Here is an 18678-nt window from a genome sequence, read left to right as displayed (position 1 = left end):
GTGACATTGGTCCTGGTGGTGGTTGTCTTGTGCATCAGGGAGAGTATAAGTTGGGTGCCATAGGCATAGGAGATGACGGTGATGTCTTGTGATCGAATGATGTTGGCGAGCGGTGTCATGTATATGTTGAAAAGGGTTGGGCTGAGGAACGATCCCACTGATACTTCGTATATCAATCTCTTGGTCTCTGATGCGAAGGGTGACAGTCTGATCCTTTGGGTTCTTCCAGTGAGGAAGGATCAGAACCATTTGAGAGCAGATCCTTGTATGCCAATCTCGTAGAGTCTTCTGATGAGGGTGTTATGGGAGACTGCAACCACTCACACGGAAGGGGCCCCTGGATCTGATAGCTGGCAGAGGGAGCAGAGGAAGGAGAAAATTATAAATACAAAAAACACACCACTCTGCCCAAAAATTATTTGATCTGGTGCTAAAAAGTCACCAATAGAAAGAACATGGTCCTGGAAAACACTGGCCCTCCCAATTAAGAAATGGTTAATCGGGTAGAAAAAGATATATCATATTTATTCACATTATTTAATCAGCACAATATAAAAGATAACACAAAGATCAATATGCATCATGAGTCACACACACTCATACTATCAAAACAGCCAAACATACACATACTCAGACATACTCAAACACCCCGTCAAATCACAGTTCATTAGATCACAGTGGTTGTATTCAAGTGATAAAAAGAGTCTTACCCAAAAGTACTGACACACGTGGAGTTTCAACATAACAGAGATAGTTAGCAAGAGAGAAAAGCAATCCTCAATCGATGGTACAGTACATAATACAAATTCTTCTCCAGAAAGGAGATCGAGACAGGTGAGACACAGAGAGCTCCAGTGCCGATGCGCGTTTCGGTGTCAAGCCCGGATCTGGGTCACACCTTCATCAGGGCGAAGCAGTGCCGTGAGGAGTAATGCCTGGCAGGGAAAACCAGGACAGAGGTGCTGAATTATCGAAGCTAGGATCACGCAGAAATTCCGGGTTCCCCGCTTAGACCCGGTAACAAACAGAAGAGAACAAGTTAATATTACATATGTGCAAAGCCATCAAAGGAACCAGGGTTCTAGAACACGGGGAATCGACAAATCCACATGAGTTACAGGCGGAATTAGTAAAATGTCGTCATCAGGACACGATATGTCACTTCAAATAAACGAGGCCACATCAGATAGGGTGGAACCTCAAATGCAAATCTTTCCCTGCTTAAGAGGCCAAGGCCCGGCTGGCAGTGCTGAGCTCCCGCCGGTCGCTGCAGGAAGCTAGCATGTTATGGGAGACTGTGTCGAAGGTCGCAGAGGTTGAGCAGGTTGAGGGCCGGTGTTTCTCCTCGGTCCAGGAGGGTTAGAATGTCGTCAGTGGCCATGATGAGTGACGTTTCAGTGGTGTGCTTCTTTGTGAATCATGATTGAGTGTTGGCTAGAAGATGGTGAAATTTGAGGTGGGTTGTGAGTTGCTCGTTGATGACCTTCTTAATCACTTTGACTGGATAGGGAGGCAGGGAGATCGGGTCGGAAGTTGCTCAGTTGATTCGGGTCAGCAGTTGGTTTCTTAAGGATGGCTTTGATTTCTGCAATTTCCCATTAATCCGGAAAAGTGGTGGATGTGATGGAGGTGTTGATGATGTGGGTCATTGTGGTGATTATTGGTGATGTTGTCAGGTTGTAGATGTAGTGGGGGCATTGGTCCGTTGGGGCTCCTGAGTGGATAGTCCTCACGATTGCCTCTGTGTCTTTTCTGATCAAGGTTGTCCATTTGGTCGGAAGGCTGTCTTGGTTGGTAGTGGGTAGGTTAGCACTGAGTTATCTGGGGTTGGGTTGGTGTGCGAAGTTGCTGTCGATGTTTATGGTTTTGCTGTTAAAGAAGTTGGATAGCTTGTCACAGAGTTGTTGGGAGGCAGCAATGATATTGACAGTGGCTTAGGGCGAGGTGAAATCCTTAATGATCTAAAAAATCTCATTGCAGCTTCCTTCGATGCGGTCCACTAGTACTTTTTTCTTGCTTCTCTGTTATTTGCTGGTGATAGCGTCTGTGTGCAGGCTTGTGAGTAGTTCTGTCTGAGCTGTCGTGGCTGGCTCTCCATTTCCTTTCTAGCTGTTTACAGTGTTGTTTGGTGTCTTAGAGCTCTTCTGTGTTCAAGCTGGGCTGCTTGTTTGATCTACTCTGCATGTTGGTTTTGATGGGTGCGAAGGAGTCTGCACAGTTCTTGATCCAGTTGTTGATGTCTTGTTGAGGCTGTCTGTGACACTTAATTGATCAGTGCTTAGGACGCTGAGCCAGTCTGCTTCTACGATTTTCCCCCAGCTACGACTTGGACTGCTGAACCTGGGCGGAGTGTTGACTTGAGCTGTGTTGACTTCAAAGTGGATGATGGAGTGATCTGTCCATGTGAGTTGTGTGGTGGAGTTGTATTTGATGCTGTTGCTTGTGGTGAAGATAGAATCCAATGCGTGTCCTGTGGTATTGGTTCTGGGACTAGCTGGGTGCTCAAGCTTTCTAAGTGTTCCGTGAAGCAGGGGTCATTTTGGTCTTCCAGGTGAAAGTTGAGGTCACCAAGGGGAATGTAGGCTCTGGAGTTGATGGTGAGCAGCGCAATGAAGTTAGTGATGAGGTTGGTTATGGTGGCTCATGGTCGGTAGGTGAGGGTTCCGTTCAGGATGATGATTTCAGTGATTTGCAGCTTGAAGTGCAGGTGTTCCATGAATGGGGTGGCGTTTTCTGTGGATCTTGAGCATTTGATTAGATTCCTTTTAGATGATTGTGAGTGCTTCTCCTATTATATTAGTCACCCATATGATAGGCCCAAGGGCAGGGTGCATTGTAAGCATAAGGTAGGAGAAGCCCTGATGTGTGTGGCATGTCCTTATAGTGAATTACAGCCATTTTCGTTTTGCACTATTGTAAGGCTACCTGTTCTCCATAGGCCAGAATGGGCTGTTAGAATTGTTACATTCTATGATCCTAACAGACCCAGGGAACATGGTAGAAAATCGAGTTTAGTATGCCTGAACTCAGAATAATAAGGTACGCGCAGGGATCTATGATCCCTGCGCGTCCAGCTCTTTACAAGACATTTTTGAAAGCATACGAGGAAGGACTTTCTCCTGTATATATTTTTGCTGTCAAAGATCTGAATAATATCGGTATCAGCTAGACACGCTTCTTCCACGATTTAAAATGAATATCGTGTGACATCCATGATTCATGAAGAGTCTTTCATATGCAATAATAACTGTCCTGAAGATGGTCTAACGGACTGATGCCATCCAAGACCGAAACGTCGACTGCATCATCTATTTTCATAATATCTGCTATATACAGCTGATCATGTTCTCATGAATGAGATATATCTCTGTTCAAGTGTATTGAAATAGATGTTTTCTGATGAAATGTGGATTTAATGTAACCCCCTTTTTCATGATTTATTGCTCAAACCAATGGTTTATATGTACTCCTTTTTACCTTGATTTATACATAAAAAGATTTGTGTTTATTTCACAAAAAACAATTTCCGTGTGTGTTCTCTTTATATTGGACGATTATATCAATAGATTGACAACTTCCTTGGTGTTAATTTTGAAATACACCTGTCAATTAATTTCTTTCAAAATATACAACTAAATAGCTTGATTCAAACAAAATCCCTTGTTGCTACTGTAATACGGTCATACATTGTTCCGTCTGTATTCTATATACATATCCCTAATGAGAGAATAGATTCACCTCTGCGATCATTCGTTCTCTGATAATTAATTCAAAGAACCGGCCGCGCGGCCATTGCTTGTTTAATTTGCAGCTATTACAATCCTCCCGCTTACTAAACCCGCCCTACCACGTGTTTTTGTTATGTTTTATTTGCCGCCGTTGCAATCCTCCCACTTACCAACATGCCCCATTTTCCAGACGTAAGCCCGGTGCCAATAATAGACACCGTGCTTTTCTTTTAAAAATATTCTCTCCCCGCTTTACGACCAGCCGCCGAGTTACATGCAGATTCATTGCTTTATCTTAAAGCAATCACACTGCCCTCCGTCCCACGAGAAGCCAGCATTGTATCGTGGTGGGTGGGTCAGGGATTCATTTAAAACAAGCATTGGCATAGCCAATAGGTCTTGCCTTTGGAACCTTATAAGTGATTAGCTATGCAACAGACGATGTTGTTGCACCAAGGATATTGTGCTGCATAACTAAATACTTATAAGGTCCCAAAAGCGAGACCTATCGGCTATGCCAATGCTTGTTAAGTGTGGAGACAATTCTCTCCCAGTATGGGCGGATGTATGGACACTCCTAGAGCGTGTGGAAAACTGTGCCATCTTCGGCACACCGCCTGAGGCACCGAGGGTCAGGCCTTCCCCCCCATTTTAAAACAAATATTTAAGAAAAATTTGAAGACCCAGCTTTTTGTTCAGGTCTAACTTCTTGCCTGTGAGTTCTAGCACTTCGGCACTCTTCGGAACATCTGTTGCCCTTTATAAATCACTGCTCATTATCATCATCCTCAACCTCCGAAATGTGTTTCTGAATTTGAGACATATTGTATCTATTTTCCAATATATGGTGGACAGCTGCAGAGTTCATTAAATTGGGCTCCATATTGAAGCTCGCTCTTCCGTTTCTCACAAGAGTGAAGTTTAATCTTGTCTCCTGTTTTTGGGTTCATGACAAATACATCACATATCACTCAATTAAAATACATTCAATTGAGGCACAGATCGGTTATCTCTACTCACAAAAGCCTGCTTGATACTGTGTTTAGTTTTTTCATCTGAATTTAGTAGCAGAGATTTAAAATTGTTTTTTTGTATTTGAAAAAAACTATGATAATCTAATATAAGTATCGTTTCCACTGTAATCCTCTTGGAGCAGCTTCTAATGGTTTTATTCATGACAGCTTATAATGTTTTTATAAATGCCTGTAAAGTGTACATTTAAAGCCTTAGTTGTGTTTACACTCATGTTATTAAGGGTTTCACCAACTTATAGCAGTCTTTTGTTTTATAATCCAATCATGTCCTGACCATTTGTGGCTGTTTTGTTTTGAAAACTAGAAAGTCATTGCGTCTCAAGGTAAATGTTTCTTTTCCGTCATTATAGTTTGATGTGTCTCACCTGAAAATGCCCTTATTTGTCTTCTTCAAAAGTGCACTATGCTGAACTACTCGAATGTTGCAAAATGTGAAAGCACACAATACATTATGGTATTGTCCTCGTTTTGTGTCGGCCAGCTGCATAGTGCACACGTAGTACTGCACTGTCCATCCCCTAATGAATGTGCAAGTACTAGGTGCTCTGCTTTCTCCTGCTTTCATCTACCTGCAACATATGTTTCGAGTGTAATGACCATATGAAGGGGGTAGCCCTGCTGGAGGTATCAGCATCCTGATATAGGCATTACATGTCTCCCTACCGGGTTTCTTTTATTGTCTTTACGATTATTATGGTAGTGAGAGGGCACATGCAGAAGGTCGTCGACAGCACACAATGGTGATGCCTAGTCTCTGTGTCCTGAATGTGAGTCACTTTTGTGACCCTGGAATTCTAACAAGGATAGCATGTGTTGGGCTGCACAATAGCAGAGTTGGAGGTGTGTCGGCAGACCCTGTCTCTTTCTGTACTTGAAGTGAGAATTTACTCATGGTCCTCCCCTGATGCTCTCATAGTAGCGTGATATGCTACGTCCGCACTGCTATATGCCCAATTCATGCTATAAAAGTGCAAGTCATTTTTCACATGCACAACAATACACTAAGTGGAACATTAGGGTTCAGCTAAGTAATTTTTCCCTATGAAGTGCTGGCCAAATTGATGTCAGTAGCTTTTTTGTACTTCTCATGATATTGTATTTCCTTGACAATTACAGTATTTGAATAGCTTTACAGTTTAATGTTTATATGTTTTGTTTCATTGGTTATGTTCCAGTTGAAAAGCTGCAGCTAATTGATGAACAGTTTGCGGAAATTTACCCCCAGCGTCATAAATTTGAGTCTTTGGAAGGAAAACTAGCTGTGTATCGCAAAGAAATTGAGCAGCAGCTCCAGGCAGAAATGTCCCAAAAGGTATGAGCAGAACATTGAGCAGCAATGTTGATCACTGATCTAGATAGATCAATGGAGTTTGCACTAATGTTATGTTATGTTTATAAAATGTATACAGCCCACGAACACCAAACGGTGTCTTAGCCCTAACAGTCCAGACCCAAGCTAGTGCACTATTCGTTAAATAGCCAGGTCTTAAGGGCTTTTCTGAAGGATGTTAAAGATGGAAGATTTCTGATGAAGAAAGGGAGGGTGTTCCAGAGGTTCGTAGCACCCACAGTGAAACTTTTGCTGCCCCAATTAGCCTTGCAGAATCTCTGAGAGGCCATTAGTTTTGCCCCGTCAAACCTAAGGCATCTGTTTGGGGAGTACCTATTCAATGGCGGTCTCAAAAACTGTGGTCGGGTACAGTGTAGTGCCTTATATGTGACACATAAGGTCTTAAACTTAATGCAACACTTGACTGGAAGCCAATGCAGTCTCCGAAGATGCTTACCCACTGATTGAAACTTGGGGATCCCCAGCAGGAGCCTTGCAGCAGCATTCTGGATCATCAGCAATCTGTGTAACCGTTTCTCGGGCATTCCGAGATAGAGCTCATTGCAATAATCCAGATTGGCCATGACTAAGGAAGTAACCACTATTTTCCTGCTGTCTAATGGGATCAAAGGTAGAATTTTCTTGATCACCTTGAGTAGAAAAAAACTGGCTGATGAGACTGCTTTGACTTGAGCTTCAAAGTTTAGTTTCTCATCTATAATCACTCCCAGATTTTTTGCTTTGGTGACCGGGATAGGTACTGCTCCCAATTCGTCCGGCCACCAAATCTGTGAGCAGTTAGGGGAGTAATTCCCGAACAGGATTACCTCTGTTTTTCCTGAGTTAAGCTTGAGGCAGTGCGAACTCATCCATGAGTCGACTTACAGCATGCAATCTCTGAATCTTTTTACCGGCGGCATGACATATTTACAGATGGACAAGACAATTTGAGTGTCTTCCGCGTAAGATGTTAAAGCCAACCTAAAGGATCTGATTAATGCAGCCAGTTCAGACACATATACACTGAAAAGTGTAGGGCTCATTGAAGTGCCCTGAGGGACCCCACATGGGAGAATGAAAGACGGGGAATCATAATTGCCCAAGGCAACTGATTGTACCCTGTCGGATAGGAAAGAGGAGATCAAAGCTAACGCGTTGTCTGTAATGCCAAATGAATTTAGATGGGTAAGTAACAGGTTATGCTCAACCGTGTCGAACGCTGCTGACAGGTCGAGCAAAAAAAGGGCCGCAGCACCTCCTGCATCTAAGACTGCTCTGATTTCATCTGTGGCTTTTATCAGGGCAGTCTCTGTGCTGGGCTCTGCCCTAAATCTGAATTGTGATTCATCCAAAAAGTTGTATTCATGTAAATGTCGTGTGAGTTGATTATTCATAACTTTTTCCACCAGGTTGGCTAGAACTGTGAGATGTGAAATAGGCCTGTAATTATTTGGATCAGCTTGTTCAAGATTTGATTTTTTCAAAAGAGGCTAAATCTTCGCCATCTTCCAAGTGGAGGGAAAAACACACTCCATAAATATGGAGTTAAAATTGAGGTTAGACTGGGGCCGAGGATCTCATGGAATTGTTTAAATATTATAGGGGAAGAAGGGTCGTGGCGCGAGCCCTATTTGGCCTGTAAAATATGGGTGGTTACCTCGTCCAGAGTTATTGATCTAAATTCATTGAAAACTAGAGCATCAGGGGTTTGAGGGATTACTAAATCATGAGTCTCAGATCTTGTCCCATTGTCTAATATAATATGGATTTGTTCAACTTTATTTGAAAATGTTGAGCAAGTGAGTTACAGAAGTCCTTAGAATGACTGTTCACTCAGTGGCGTGACGAAAGTTGAAGGGGCCCCCCTGCAAGGTACACAGAGGAGGCCCGCTCCGGATTTAATCCAGAGCTCTCCGGTGTGAGTACAGTGCTGAGGGGGCCCCCTGCAGCTCGGGCCCCCCGTACTGCGAGGGATGCAGGGGCCTGTGTTACGCCCCTGTGTTCACTATTTTTCCAGGGAGTGTAGACCGATTGATCACCACTCGAAACAGTTCTTTAGTGGAATTTTCAACCTCCTTAATTTGTTTGGCAAAATAGGAGCGTTTTTCTGTCAAGATCAGATTTTTATAGTCAGCTGATACAATCTTATACTTGGTGAGCTCAAGATCATTATAGTTTAATCTTCAACATCTCTCTTGTCTTCTACACTCTTGCTTTTTTTAATCCCAAGATTTCTGAAAACCAGGGGGCTGATGGGGTTTTTCTATTACTTGAAGATTTTTTGGAGGGGAGCTATATTATTAGCTGTCCACATGAGCCATTGATTAAAATGAGAGGAAGCCTGTTCCGCCTTTTCAAGCATTTTTTATGGGAAAGCTGGAAACTAAGCTAGTTGTAATCGACCTGTTTCCAGTTGCGTTAGGATCCAACTGGCCTATTAGATATATTCGGTTGGTTCTTGAGCATACTATCAAGCTCAAAGATAACCACAAAATGGTCAGTCTAGGTCAGAGGTAGGATCTCCTTAATTTAAATTAAATGATTGTTGGTAAAGATGCCATCCAAGGTAAGACCTGCCTGATGTGTAGGGCCAATGACCCTTTGGCCTAAGCCTTCCAATGTCGGGGTATCAAGTAAGGAAACAGTATTTATATCAGTGACAGCTTTAAGATGGAAATTGAAGTCACCCAAGATATGAAAAATGTTTTCAAGGGCGCAGTTTTCAAGGAGTGTGTTCAAGGAGGTAAGGAAACTATTTTTTGCCCCAGGGGGAGGTAAAGCAACAGCCCATTAAAAGCGAAGCAGTTACCTATCTTTAAATTAAAAAAGAAGGCTTCACAGTCTTGAGGGAGTATTCGCTCAAAGGAGGCTATATAAGTATCTCGATAGATCAAAGCTAGCCCTCCACCTTTTTTGTGAGTTCTGTCATGTCTGAATACCGTGAAACCCAGTGGGACAGCAATGCAGAAATCGAGGCCTGATTCCTGATCAGCCCTTGTTTCTGTAATAAAAAGCATGTCTAGACCCTGAGCATTTGTCAACTCAGCAATGTCCAAATTGTGTTTAGGCAGAGACCATGCATTAATGAGGGCTCCACGGGGTATTAGCAGGGGTTTGGTGGTATCTTTCAGAGAAGGTAAGGTATTGAGAGGGAGTGTGTGTGGTAATAAACTTCATGCTAGAGAGAAACCACAGCTAGAACAGTTAGTCAACCTCTTGATAAACAATTTATATGGGTCAAAGCATGCACACTTGTAGGAACAGGTAGAAGGTGTGTGGTTTAGAGCCCGCAATTCCTTGCCTGTATAGAGCAGGTGGCGTCCAGTCAAGTTAGACCGACAGGCAGCATCTCTGGCGCTAGACGTGGTCCGGGCGCGGACAGGTGCAGCCGGGCTTGCCTTTGGCGCGCCCGCTGCGCGTCCGTTCCCACACGCTGCTTAAATAGACAGCTAGACTGTCAACCTGCCGGAAGTTTGTGCAGCCAGTGGTAAGAGCTACGTCCCTCCGCTCAATCAGCAGGAAACTGCCGCGGCGGACCGGGGAAGCAGGCTGGGGAGGAAGGGAGAGGAGCAACAGAAAGTGCGATGTGCGAGTAAAATCGTTAGTTAAGGTAACCAATTAAAATTTCAAAAACAATGTCTACAAACACTGTCTGACGAACAAGGGATGAAAGTTTTTTTTTTTTAAATTAGCCTTCAGCGTGCTGCTTACTTGCTTCAAGCGCCTAATGCAACTAACATAGATGTGCCAAAATCGCCCCTATGCATTGCTTGGCTGCATGAAGTATAGGCCAGAAGAAATTTACAAGTTTGAATTAGAGGATACATAAGACTATAGATTTCACAAATAGGTGGACATTAAATAGAGTAAACCTGGGGCTTAAAATTCAGAAATAAGAGTGACATAAGGTCTCAATGTTTTATTTAATTCACTTTTTCTCTAAAGCTACAGAATTATTTTAGGAGAATATTTGTGACTAAACTAATTCGGTATGTGCATTGTACTTATAAACTCTTTGTATTTTTTGTGATATTTTTTATTCCTGTAAACTTTCGGCGTAATTTGAAAATCTGTGTAGAGACCTGCCTTCTTGAAACCGTTTACCCAAAATAATTGAGGAATTTGATTACTACTTTTAGTTAAAGACTGTTTTTGGTCTCTTCTCTCTGTTCCCCTTACAAATATTTTGTTTATGTCTTATTTTTGACAGTTACAATATTTTAAAGAGCTTGAGATTGCCAAAATTCGACTGGAAGAGAAAGAGAAATCTAGAAAAGAAATGTCAGATCTTCGACAAGAGCTTGAGAAAACCTACCAGATGAAGTCAGATGGTCTGATTAATCGTGAAAGGAACGCTATTGAAAGGCTTCAGCAACATCAGGAGGTAAATATGAAATGTTGTTTTGGGGAAATGTTTCCATCTATAAAAACAGCTTATATTGGTTCTTCACATAATGGATAGTTTTATCAACTGATTCCTTTTTACTCTGTAGTTTTTTTAAAGCAGTGATTTTGAGTTAATGTGGAAAGATTACTGCTATAAGGGATTGAGCACATAGATATTATATATCTTCATATTTTCAAGAGTGTCTAGGGCTTTAACTCGCTTAGAGAACAAAACATTGACCAATGGAAATGCTTGAATCAGTCTAAGAAAGTGGTAGTTACTATTGAGATGTTACTGTCAAGTCATTATTACGGTATCTGCACAATTGGAGACAGTCTTGGGACCCACCAAAATGGCATAGCCTCATTCCCTTTGAACAGGATCACAAACAACAACTACATTTTGCATTGATTTTTGTCTTTAACAAAGGCAGTCTATTCACCATGGAAAAAGATTAACCACCTTTGCAGTAAGTTCTATCAAGGTAGCAAACGCTAGAGTTATCCAGTCATGGCACTACAGGCAACTGTGTCATGAAATTGCACAATTGACTATTCCAGTCATCATCGTATTAAAAGCAGCCCTGAGGCCGCACCTGCATAAAGTCAGAGGCTCCTCATACAACAAGGTCCAAGATCATGCCATATGTATATGACTCTCTGGACCAACATTTTCCTTTATTTCCTGTACCAGTGTGATTAAGGTACATGATTGCTTTCTACCATGGTATCAAATCACACCTGATCGTTGAATGCTGGATATCATCAAGTATGGTAATGGAAGCAGAATTTATGTCCAAGCCACCATCAAAGTCTCCAAAGAAGAAACACTATCTGTTCTTGAAGGTTTTGCAATCAGAAATCTTCTGCTCAAGTCAACAAAAGAACCCAAAGGCACAGGAACTCCTGGGGTTTTAACTCAAGGATTATCCTCATTGGCATAAAATATGCAGTATGGCACCTTATTTTGGGTCTGAAAGGGTTAAATAAGCTTACCAAGCATCCAAGCTTCAAGATGGTTTCATTCCTTGACATTCTTCAGTCTGTAAATTGCAGAGATTACCTGCTTGACTTAGAAAATGGTTAGTTCCATGTTCTCATTCCCAGAGCCTTTCAAAATACCTTATGCTTTATGGTAGATAGGCCAAGACTACTGATTCAAAACATTGCCGTTTGGCCTCAAGTCAGCACCAGAAGTATTCATTAAGTTTGTGGCAGCATACCTGCAGCATTGAGGAGTAAGTATCTTTTAATACCTAGAAAACTGGCTAATTAGAGCTCCTTTACTCTGGTAAACTACTCAAGTAATCATCTTGGCTCTGCACCTGCTAAATGAGTTGGGACTCACTCTTATCTTGAAAGTCAGTTCTCAGTTCCTCTCAATAAGGTATTTTTCTAGGAGCCTACAAATGTACAGAAAATCTGAGGGATTGCACCTCTCAGTAAAGAGGAGCAAGGCTTGTGGCTATAGCTCAAGACTTCGCTCAAAGCCACACTTCATGATCCTAAAATACAAAACCCTCTTGGGAGTGATGTTTCCCTCTGTTTCCTTGTTACGACTGGTTCTCCTATGAAGGAGGTCACTTAAGGAACAGCAAGACCTACACTGGCATCAAGCCACAGGAGAGTGGCACAGGCTGGTCCAGATTCCCCCTAAAAGCGAAACAAAATCTAACCTGGTGGGACCCCATACAAAACCTTTATTCTGGAAAAGACTCGTACTCGGTGGAACCACACTTAACCTCATGACGGACCCCTTTCTAAAGAGGTGGAGAACTCAACAATATTTTTCAACATGCAGTCTCTGGATGGATACGGGTTGAAACTCCTAGTGGTTCAACTTGCTCTGGAAGCCTTCTTATTACACTTACTTCCCTCACCAAGACGTGGTATTCAGGATGACTAGTATGACTAAACTTCATAATTTCAGAAAGCTGAGTAATGCAAACATTTCAATGTGGTCAAAGGAAGTGCAGTGCCTATAGCCCTATGTCCTTTAACACGGAAGCACCCTGATGGTGGAGCATTTTCCCTGTCTCTGTAATGTCAGGGCGACACCCTACATAGAAGAATTTCTTATTCAAAGAAATTAGAGATAGTTGCAAAACCACATTCGTTGGTCTTTCAAAAATAAAACATGCCTCCACAAGATCTCTTTGTAATGCTGGAGAGCTCTAAGTGCCAGTATGTTGCCAGCAGTTTATTTCAACTGAGTCCATGGAGAAGCACTTTAGATTCCGTGGTCAGGAATCGGAAATCTTTTTATATGGTCTACCACTTATTCCCCTCATCCTAAAATTCCTTCACAAGCAGAAGAAATAATCATGATCACTCATACTTATCGTATTTGTGTGGGCCTAACCGTTTTCATGCATAGACCTTTGGCGTCTCTCCGTGGGCACTCCAATCCAGTTTAAGTTGGTTGCATAGCTGCTTATGAAAAATCAAGGCCAGGTCCTGCACCTCAATCGAACATCTCCACACTAGACTGCCTAGCTGCTTCAAACTTAGAATGTGGCTCTCTCAATATTCCCCAGTCTGCTGAAAGATTCTGCAGTGGATAAAGCAGCTTCCACTCTTAAGATTTACTGACTGAAATGGAAGCATTTTTTTTTATCTGTGTGGCTTCCTATCACATCAACCACTTACAATGTGTCCTCATGAGGTTTTACATCTGGCTAAATCTGGACTTGCATATTCTTCTATTAAAGCACTTCTGGCCACTTTCTCCAGATATCTTCGGACGGCAAGCATCCGTTTGTTATCCATATGAGCTCTAACAATTTCATTAATGGTCCGTTTTACACTTTTACTCCTGTGACAAAATATCTGCTCGCTTGGGAGTTCAATACTATTCTGTTGGTTCTCTCCAAGAGTCCATTTAAACCTTTTTATTAAGCAGCCCTTCAGGTGCTTTTATGCAAGGCCCCTTTTCTCCAAGCTATTACTTCAGTATGGCGAAGAGATCCAGGCCTTCGTGATCCAACCACAGCATGTCTAGTTTGATTAAAAAAATCAACATCACTCGCTAACAGTCCTTGATTCATCCATTGTTTTTCTACTTCAATGAAAATATTCACTTGTTCTTTCTCTCTTTAGCCCTATTTTCAGAATCCTACACTCTTTGGATGTTCAACAATGACATTGATAAATAAAAATGTTTGCAAGTCTGATCAAAATTTCTTTTTCTGTGGTAGATCCAACCGTCTGCCCTCTCTTGAAGCAGGTCATTGCTTTCTGAATCACAGCTTGCCTTTCCTTCTGCCTTATAAATGCTGGGTGGCTTTTCCAACACAGAATAGGAGCTCATTCTATAAGAGGCATTGCTGTCACAGCTGCGTTTTTCCCTTGCTGATCCTTCAAGTACGTTTTCTAGGTCGTAACTTGGGCATCCACCCACAAGTTTAGTAAGCACTGCTAGCTGAACAACCATTTAGGATCTAAAATAGCAAATGGACAGGCAGTGTTTCACATCCTGTTCAGTAAGATGAGCCTCCTTTCAACCTATTTATTCATATTATTGTGGTACTGCTTTGGTAGTGGTAATTTAGACATGTGCATCTATGATTGGTCTTTAACAAAAAGGGGGACTTGTAGAGCTTTTTAACGGGGTCCAGCAAACATGCCCAGGCAATGCGTAATAAGAAGAGTATGCTCTTCCCCAAGGATGGACAACAAGTAGGGAGGCCAAAGGAGGGAAATTCTCCTTTTCGGAACTAGAGCCCTCACACACCCAGCAAGCTAGGTGTCATGGTTCATCATATGGACTTGCTCCTCGTCGGGTTGGCGCTGCAATACCCGACGGGCACCCATAAAGGGGCTCTTTAGTTGAAATCTTCTGGTCCTTGCCGTATGGTGCAGTGGGTGTGAGGGCCCTAGGGGACTGTGTAGAGGTGACGTGAGTGAGGTTAAAGTTTAGATAATCCCAAAATATTGTTTATTAGGGTGGTTATCCACCTTATTAAAAGAATAGAAGAGTGGCCGCTCGCTGGCTCAACGGTCCAGTGGAGCGATGCTCAACTCTTAGCAAATGGTCGACATGTTTCATGCAATACGTTCAGTAATGATACACTGCATTTCATCAGGACCTATGTGAAAAACACTATCTACACATGGTGGTGGGCAGAAGAGTTCCTACCTACCACTATTCTTGGGTGCGAGCACGAGGTCCCGCCAAACCTAGTCGTAACCTAAACAAGGATGACCTGGAAAACAAAATGACTAGATATAATAGTCTGACAAAAGAATACTGTCATCCTCACAGCCTCATACAATTGCCCATCAGGTCAATGCATAATGAGTGAGTAATGCACCCCTTTTATTTTGAGAGAGTGACTGGATTAAAATCAACATTAAAAAAGAGAGAACTAAGGGGTTTAATTATATCCATCAAGGTGCAGCTCACCTATCTGAGTGGTAGCGCTTGCTCCATACAGTCTTCTCCGCTCCAGACACCTAAATTGGTGGTGTCCTGTAGAGTGGAAGATAAAGCAAAACGTAGTGACTGTCGTCACCAGTCGAACAGCCGTGGTGGGGCAAGACATAAACAGGTCCCAGACTGGTGACCAGGTGTCCAAAAGATCACCCAAACCCTGTCGTAACAATCGCGTGTGCCCGCTGACCCTCGTGGAACAAAGGGCGGTCCATGATAAAGACGGCGGATACACCCCCAGCAGCGCTGTAGGGGTGGTCCGTCCAGAAATGACCATTGCCGCCAGTGTGTCCACGCTGTCAGTTAAGCCACGCAAATATCCGCGGCAGTGGCCCGGTAAGGTTCCAGGCGTCCAAACGCCCATATTCAAAAGGACCCATTCAGTCCCTACAACACCGCTATTACATAACTACCTGAGGTGCAGCCTGCTCACTCACCTGTCCTTGAAGAACGTGTGCTGGTAGCCTACCCCGCGCTGAGCCGAGAAGCCAGATCGTGGGAGTACCGGCACACCATCGGTTGTATATAAGGCTTACTCATTTCCTGCGGTCATGGAGTGTGGGGAGCTGGCGTCCCGTCACGTCCAGTCATGGCGTGGCTGCAGCATCTCAGAGATGAAAGAACTACCGGCTCTGGCAGTATGTCCGCCATCTTAGAGTGTATAGGCTTGGTTTGAAAGAAACTAACGCTAGCCAGTGGCAAATGATTTTTCTTAAAGTCCGTGTGGATGGAACAACAAACAGGCGGTCATATAATTGAGTACTAGTTCTATGCGCAGTAAAATAATAGTGTGCTCTCAAAAGGTGCGGTGCAAATGCATATGTAAGTGATCTTGCAGTCACTTCACTTCATTGGTCAGAGCTCAGGTCATAAAATGAGGCGTATGGGCTATGGATAGTCTGTGTCTCTTTCAAAGTTATTTGATTTTATGGGTACACTGCTGCGTTAACATTGAAAATCTATGGTTCACAGCCTTCAGTGGTGGTGCTGTGTACTTTCCAGTGATGTGCCATTTAGTCTTTTTGCTAAATATATTTTGGCATTGTCTCCATAAGTGTCGTGAGAGAACAGGAACCATCTTCTCCTATGTAACCTAATAGAGCAATCAGTGGATTAAGGGTAAAGATGATGCTGTTATATCTTTGATCGAAGACATGATGGTTTTCCAATGTACTTTAATATGACTGCACTGTCATCACATGTAAGCCATAGCACCTGTTTTGGTATACCCTCCAGCACAGTTTTCAGGTCCCAAACTTTTATTCCAGCCTAGCTGGTGTGAGGCATAGTGCATCAGAATTTTGCATGAGGTTTCCTTATGTTGGGAACATATTGATTACTTGGCTGCACTTCTCCATATGAATAACCACATGTCTCTAGTTATGTCTAGTGCCATCTCCTATTTAGTCATGTGTTTGAAATTCCAGAACTGACTTTGTAAAATTATGTTGAGTTTAGATATTTCTGATGGATACATCTGCTTGTCGATTCCTCACCTTTTAAATTACCCCTTGCGCAGCATTCCACAGAATCATTTTCATAACTCTCCCACGTCGACGAGAACTTCACAATAGGACAGCTCCGCTCGCGACTCCACGTGACTTCCTCGGAGCAATAAGAAGACCTCTTCGGCATACTGACGTCGGTTCCCTTTTTTCCGTGCCGGCAGCGCGTAACGGTTTTTCTAGGACTCTCCATTTCTTTGTAGTCTACATTGTTGCAGTTGTCTGTAAACTGTTTCTGTACGATGGCTACTCAGAAGAAGCCTGGTTTTAAACCCTGTAGAGAATGTGGGGGTCATATGTCCGTCACGGATCCCCACGAAGATTGCCTTAGGTGCCTGTCGTCTGACCACGACATCGAGGGATGCTCGTCGTGTCTGATGAATCCGAAGGCCCTCAAAGAGAGGGATGCGAAGTTGTTTATGGCCTGGGCCAGAAAGGAGAAGAGAGGTCGGAAGAGGACTAAGTCGAGGTCAAAGTCGCCGACCCTGCACACCTCGAGGTCATCCAAAAACCCTAAGGAGAAGCTGCATCATGGGTCCAAGCGACGCTCTTCAAAGGACAAGTCATCAAAGTCTGTGTCCCCTGTCCAGCAGTGTCATAGGAAGGATGACATCTCGCCTTCTCCTTTACCGCAGGTGACTCCGGTGCATTCTCCAACGCCGAGGGACTCTCCTGCGCCTCCGGCTTCTCTGATTCTAGATCTGGTGTCTCGGGCACTGCAGTCAGAACCCGCCTTACGGCCTCTACGTATTCCAGAACAGGCAGTTCTGGATCCGTACCCGCCTTTCCCGGCTCCGGGTGTGGATCCATTGCATTTTCTGATGTATGGCATGTTTGCTAGGGCGGCTAACCCATCTAGTGCGCCGGCTGGGCCCGTGGGTCTGCTTTCCTATAATTTGGGCATTCCCCAACATTATGCCCAGGCACCATTCATGCCTTTCATGCCGATGACTCTGTCTTGACCTCTCCCGACACCGAGGTACTCCGCGCCGATCCTGTCCCAGGGAAGGATGGACTTTTGTCTGGTGCCGTCGGGCTCCGGTCCGGCACCGTCTCAACTTTGTGCGACGCCGCTGGCTGCTACTGAAGGGCCACCATCAACTCCGAGGTCACCGGCACCGCGTCTGCAATCAAGGAGGGAAGCTCAGAAGCTTCTGGAAGAGGAGGAATTTCAGGAGCAGCAGGAGCAAGCTGAGGAAGGAGAGATACTGAACCCTATTAATGACTTTGAAGGTCTTCAGGAAGCCAGTGGGCTGGACACATCCCCAGAGTGGGAGCTCTCTTCTCCCAAAGCTCTTCCTTCTCAGGAGGTGGCCTCATACCATTCTGGCATAAGGAAGGCGGTTGACCTGGATTTGCAATTGCCAGCTACAGAGGTCACGTCTAATATTTGGCTGAGACAATGCACTCCCCTTCATCAGCGCTGGAACCTTTGCTTCCGTTCAACAAAGCCTTGAGAGAACCAATTTGGTAGGTTTGGCAGAAGCCAATGTCTGCCCCTGCTGTGTCCAGAATGTTGGTAAGGCGTTGTAAGTTGCGCCTAGGGACCCAGCATTTCTATCATCTCACCCTTCGCCTGAAAGCTTGGTGGTTCAAGCGTCATGTTCCTCTAGGCTATCGCAGGTTTCTTCCCCTCCACTCCAGGGGATAGAGACTCCAAGAAGCTGGAAAAATCTGCTAAAAAAGTGTTTTTATTGGCCAGCATTGTTTTGAAATCAGCTAGTGCCACATGCATGTTGGGGAGTTATATCCATGCATTGATGGACTCAGCTAAGCAGGTGATACCTAAGCTGCCAGAAGATGTCTGAGTCACTTCGCTGAGTTACTGATGGACACTACGGTTGCAGCTCATCAGGTGATCCAGTCCGGGCTCAATACTGCTGAATCCATTGCCAGGGTAATGGGCACTTCGGTGGTAACCAAGTTGCATACCTGGTTGAGAGGGTCAGGATTCTCTCCGGACATCCTGGCAATGCTGTTGGATCTTCCCTTCAATGGCTGTAGACTTTTTGGGACCAATGCGGACTCGGCTCTACAACAATTTAAGGACAGCAGAGCTACTGCTAGATCCTTATGCTTACAATCCCAGCCTAGAGGTTTTGGTTATGGGAGATATCGGGGCTTTGAGAAGCAAGCTCCTTTTCGGGGTTGACAGCAGTAGATGCACCGGAACCCACTGTATAAATCATACAGAGGGAAGGGAAGAGGTAGTCTGCGAAGGTCTGCTCGCCGACAAGTCACCTCCTCCTCCTCCCCTGCCCCC

The 18678-nt window shown here is 43.9% G+C and overlaps 1 protein-coding gene across 2 annotated transcripts in view; it reads left to right on the top strand.

Moving 5' to 3' along the window:
• OFD1 (OFD1 centriole and centriolar satellite protein) overlaps positions 1-18678 on the top strand; it is a 449276-nt gene that overhangs the window by 93485 nt on the left and 337113 nt on the right. For both annotated transcript variants that reach the window (XM_085622492.1, XM_085622491.1), the window contains exons 7-8: positions 5938-6074; positions 10303-10476. In XM_085622492.1, the coding sequence (XP_085478618.1) occupies positions 5938-6074; positions 10303-10476 (311 nt within the window). The remainder of the gene's footprint in view (positions 1-5937; positions 6075-10302; positions 10477-18678) is intronic.

This window comes from Triturus cristatus, chromosome 8 (assembly GCF_964204655.1).
Source record: "Triturus cristatus chromosome 8, aTriCri1.1, whole genome shotgun sequence".
Taxonomy (NCBI): domain Eukaryota; kingdom Metazoa; phylum Chordata; class Amphibia; order Caudata; family Salamandridae; genus Triturus; species Triturus cristatus.
The sequence above is the reverse complement of the archived record's forward strand: the minus strand, read 5'-3'. Positions and strand labels throughout refer to the sequence as shown.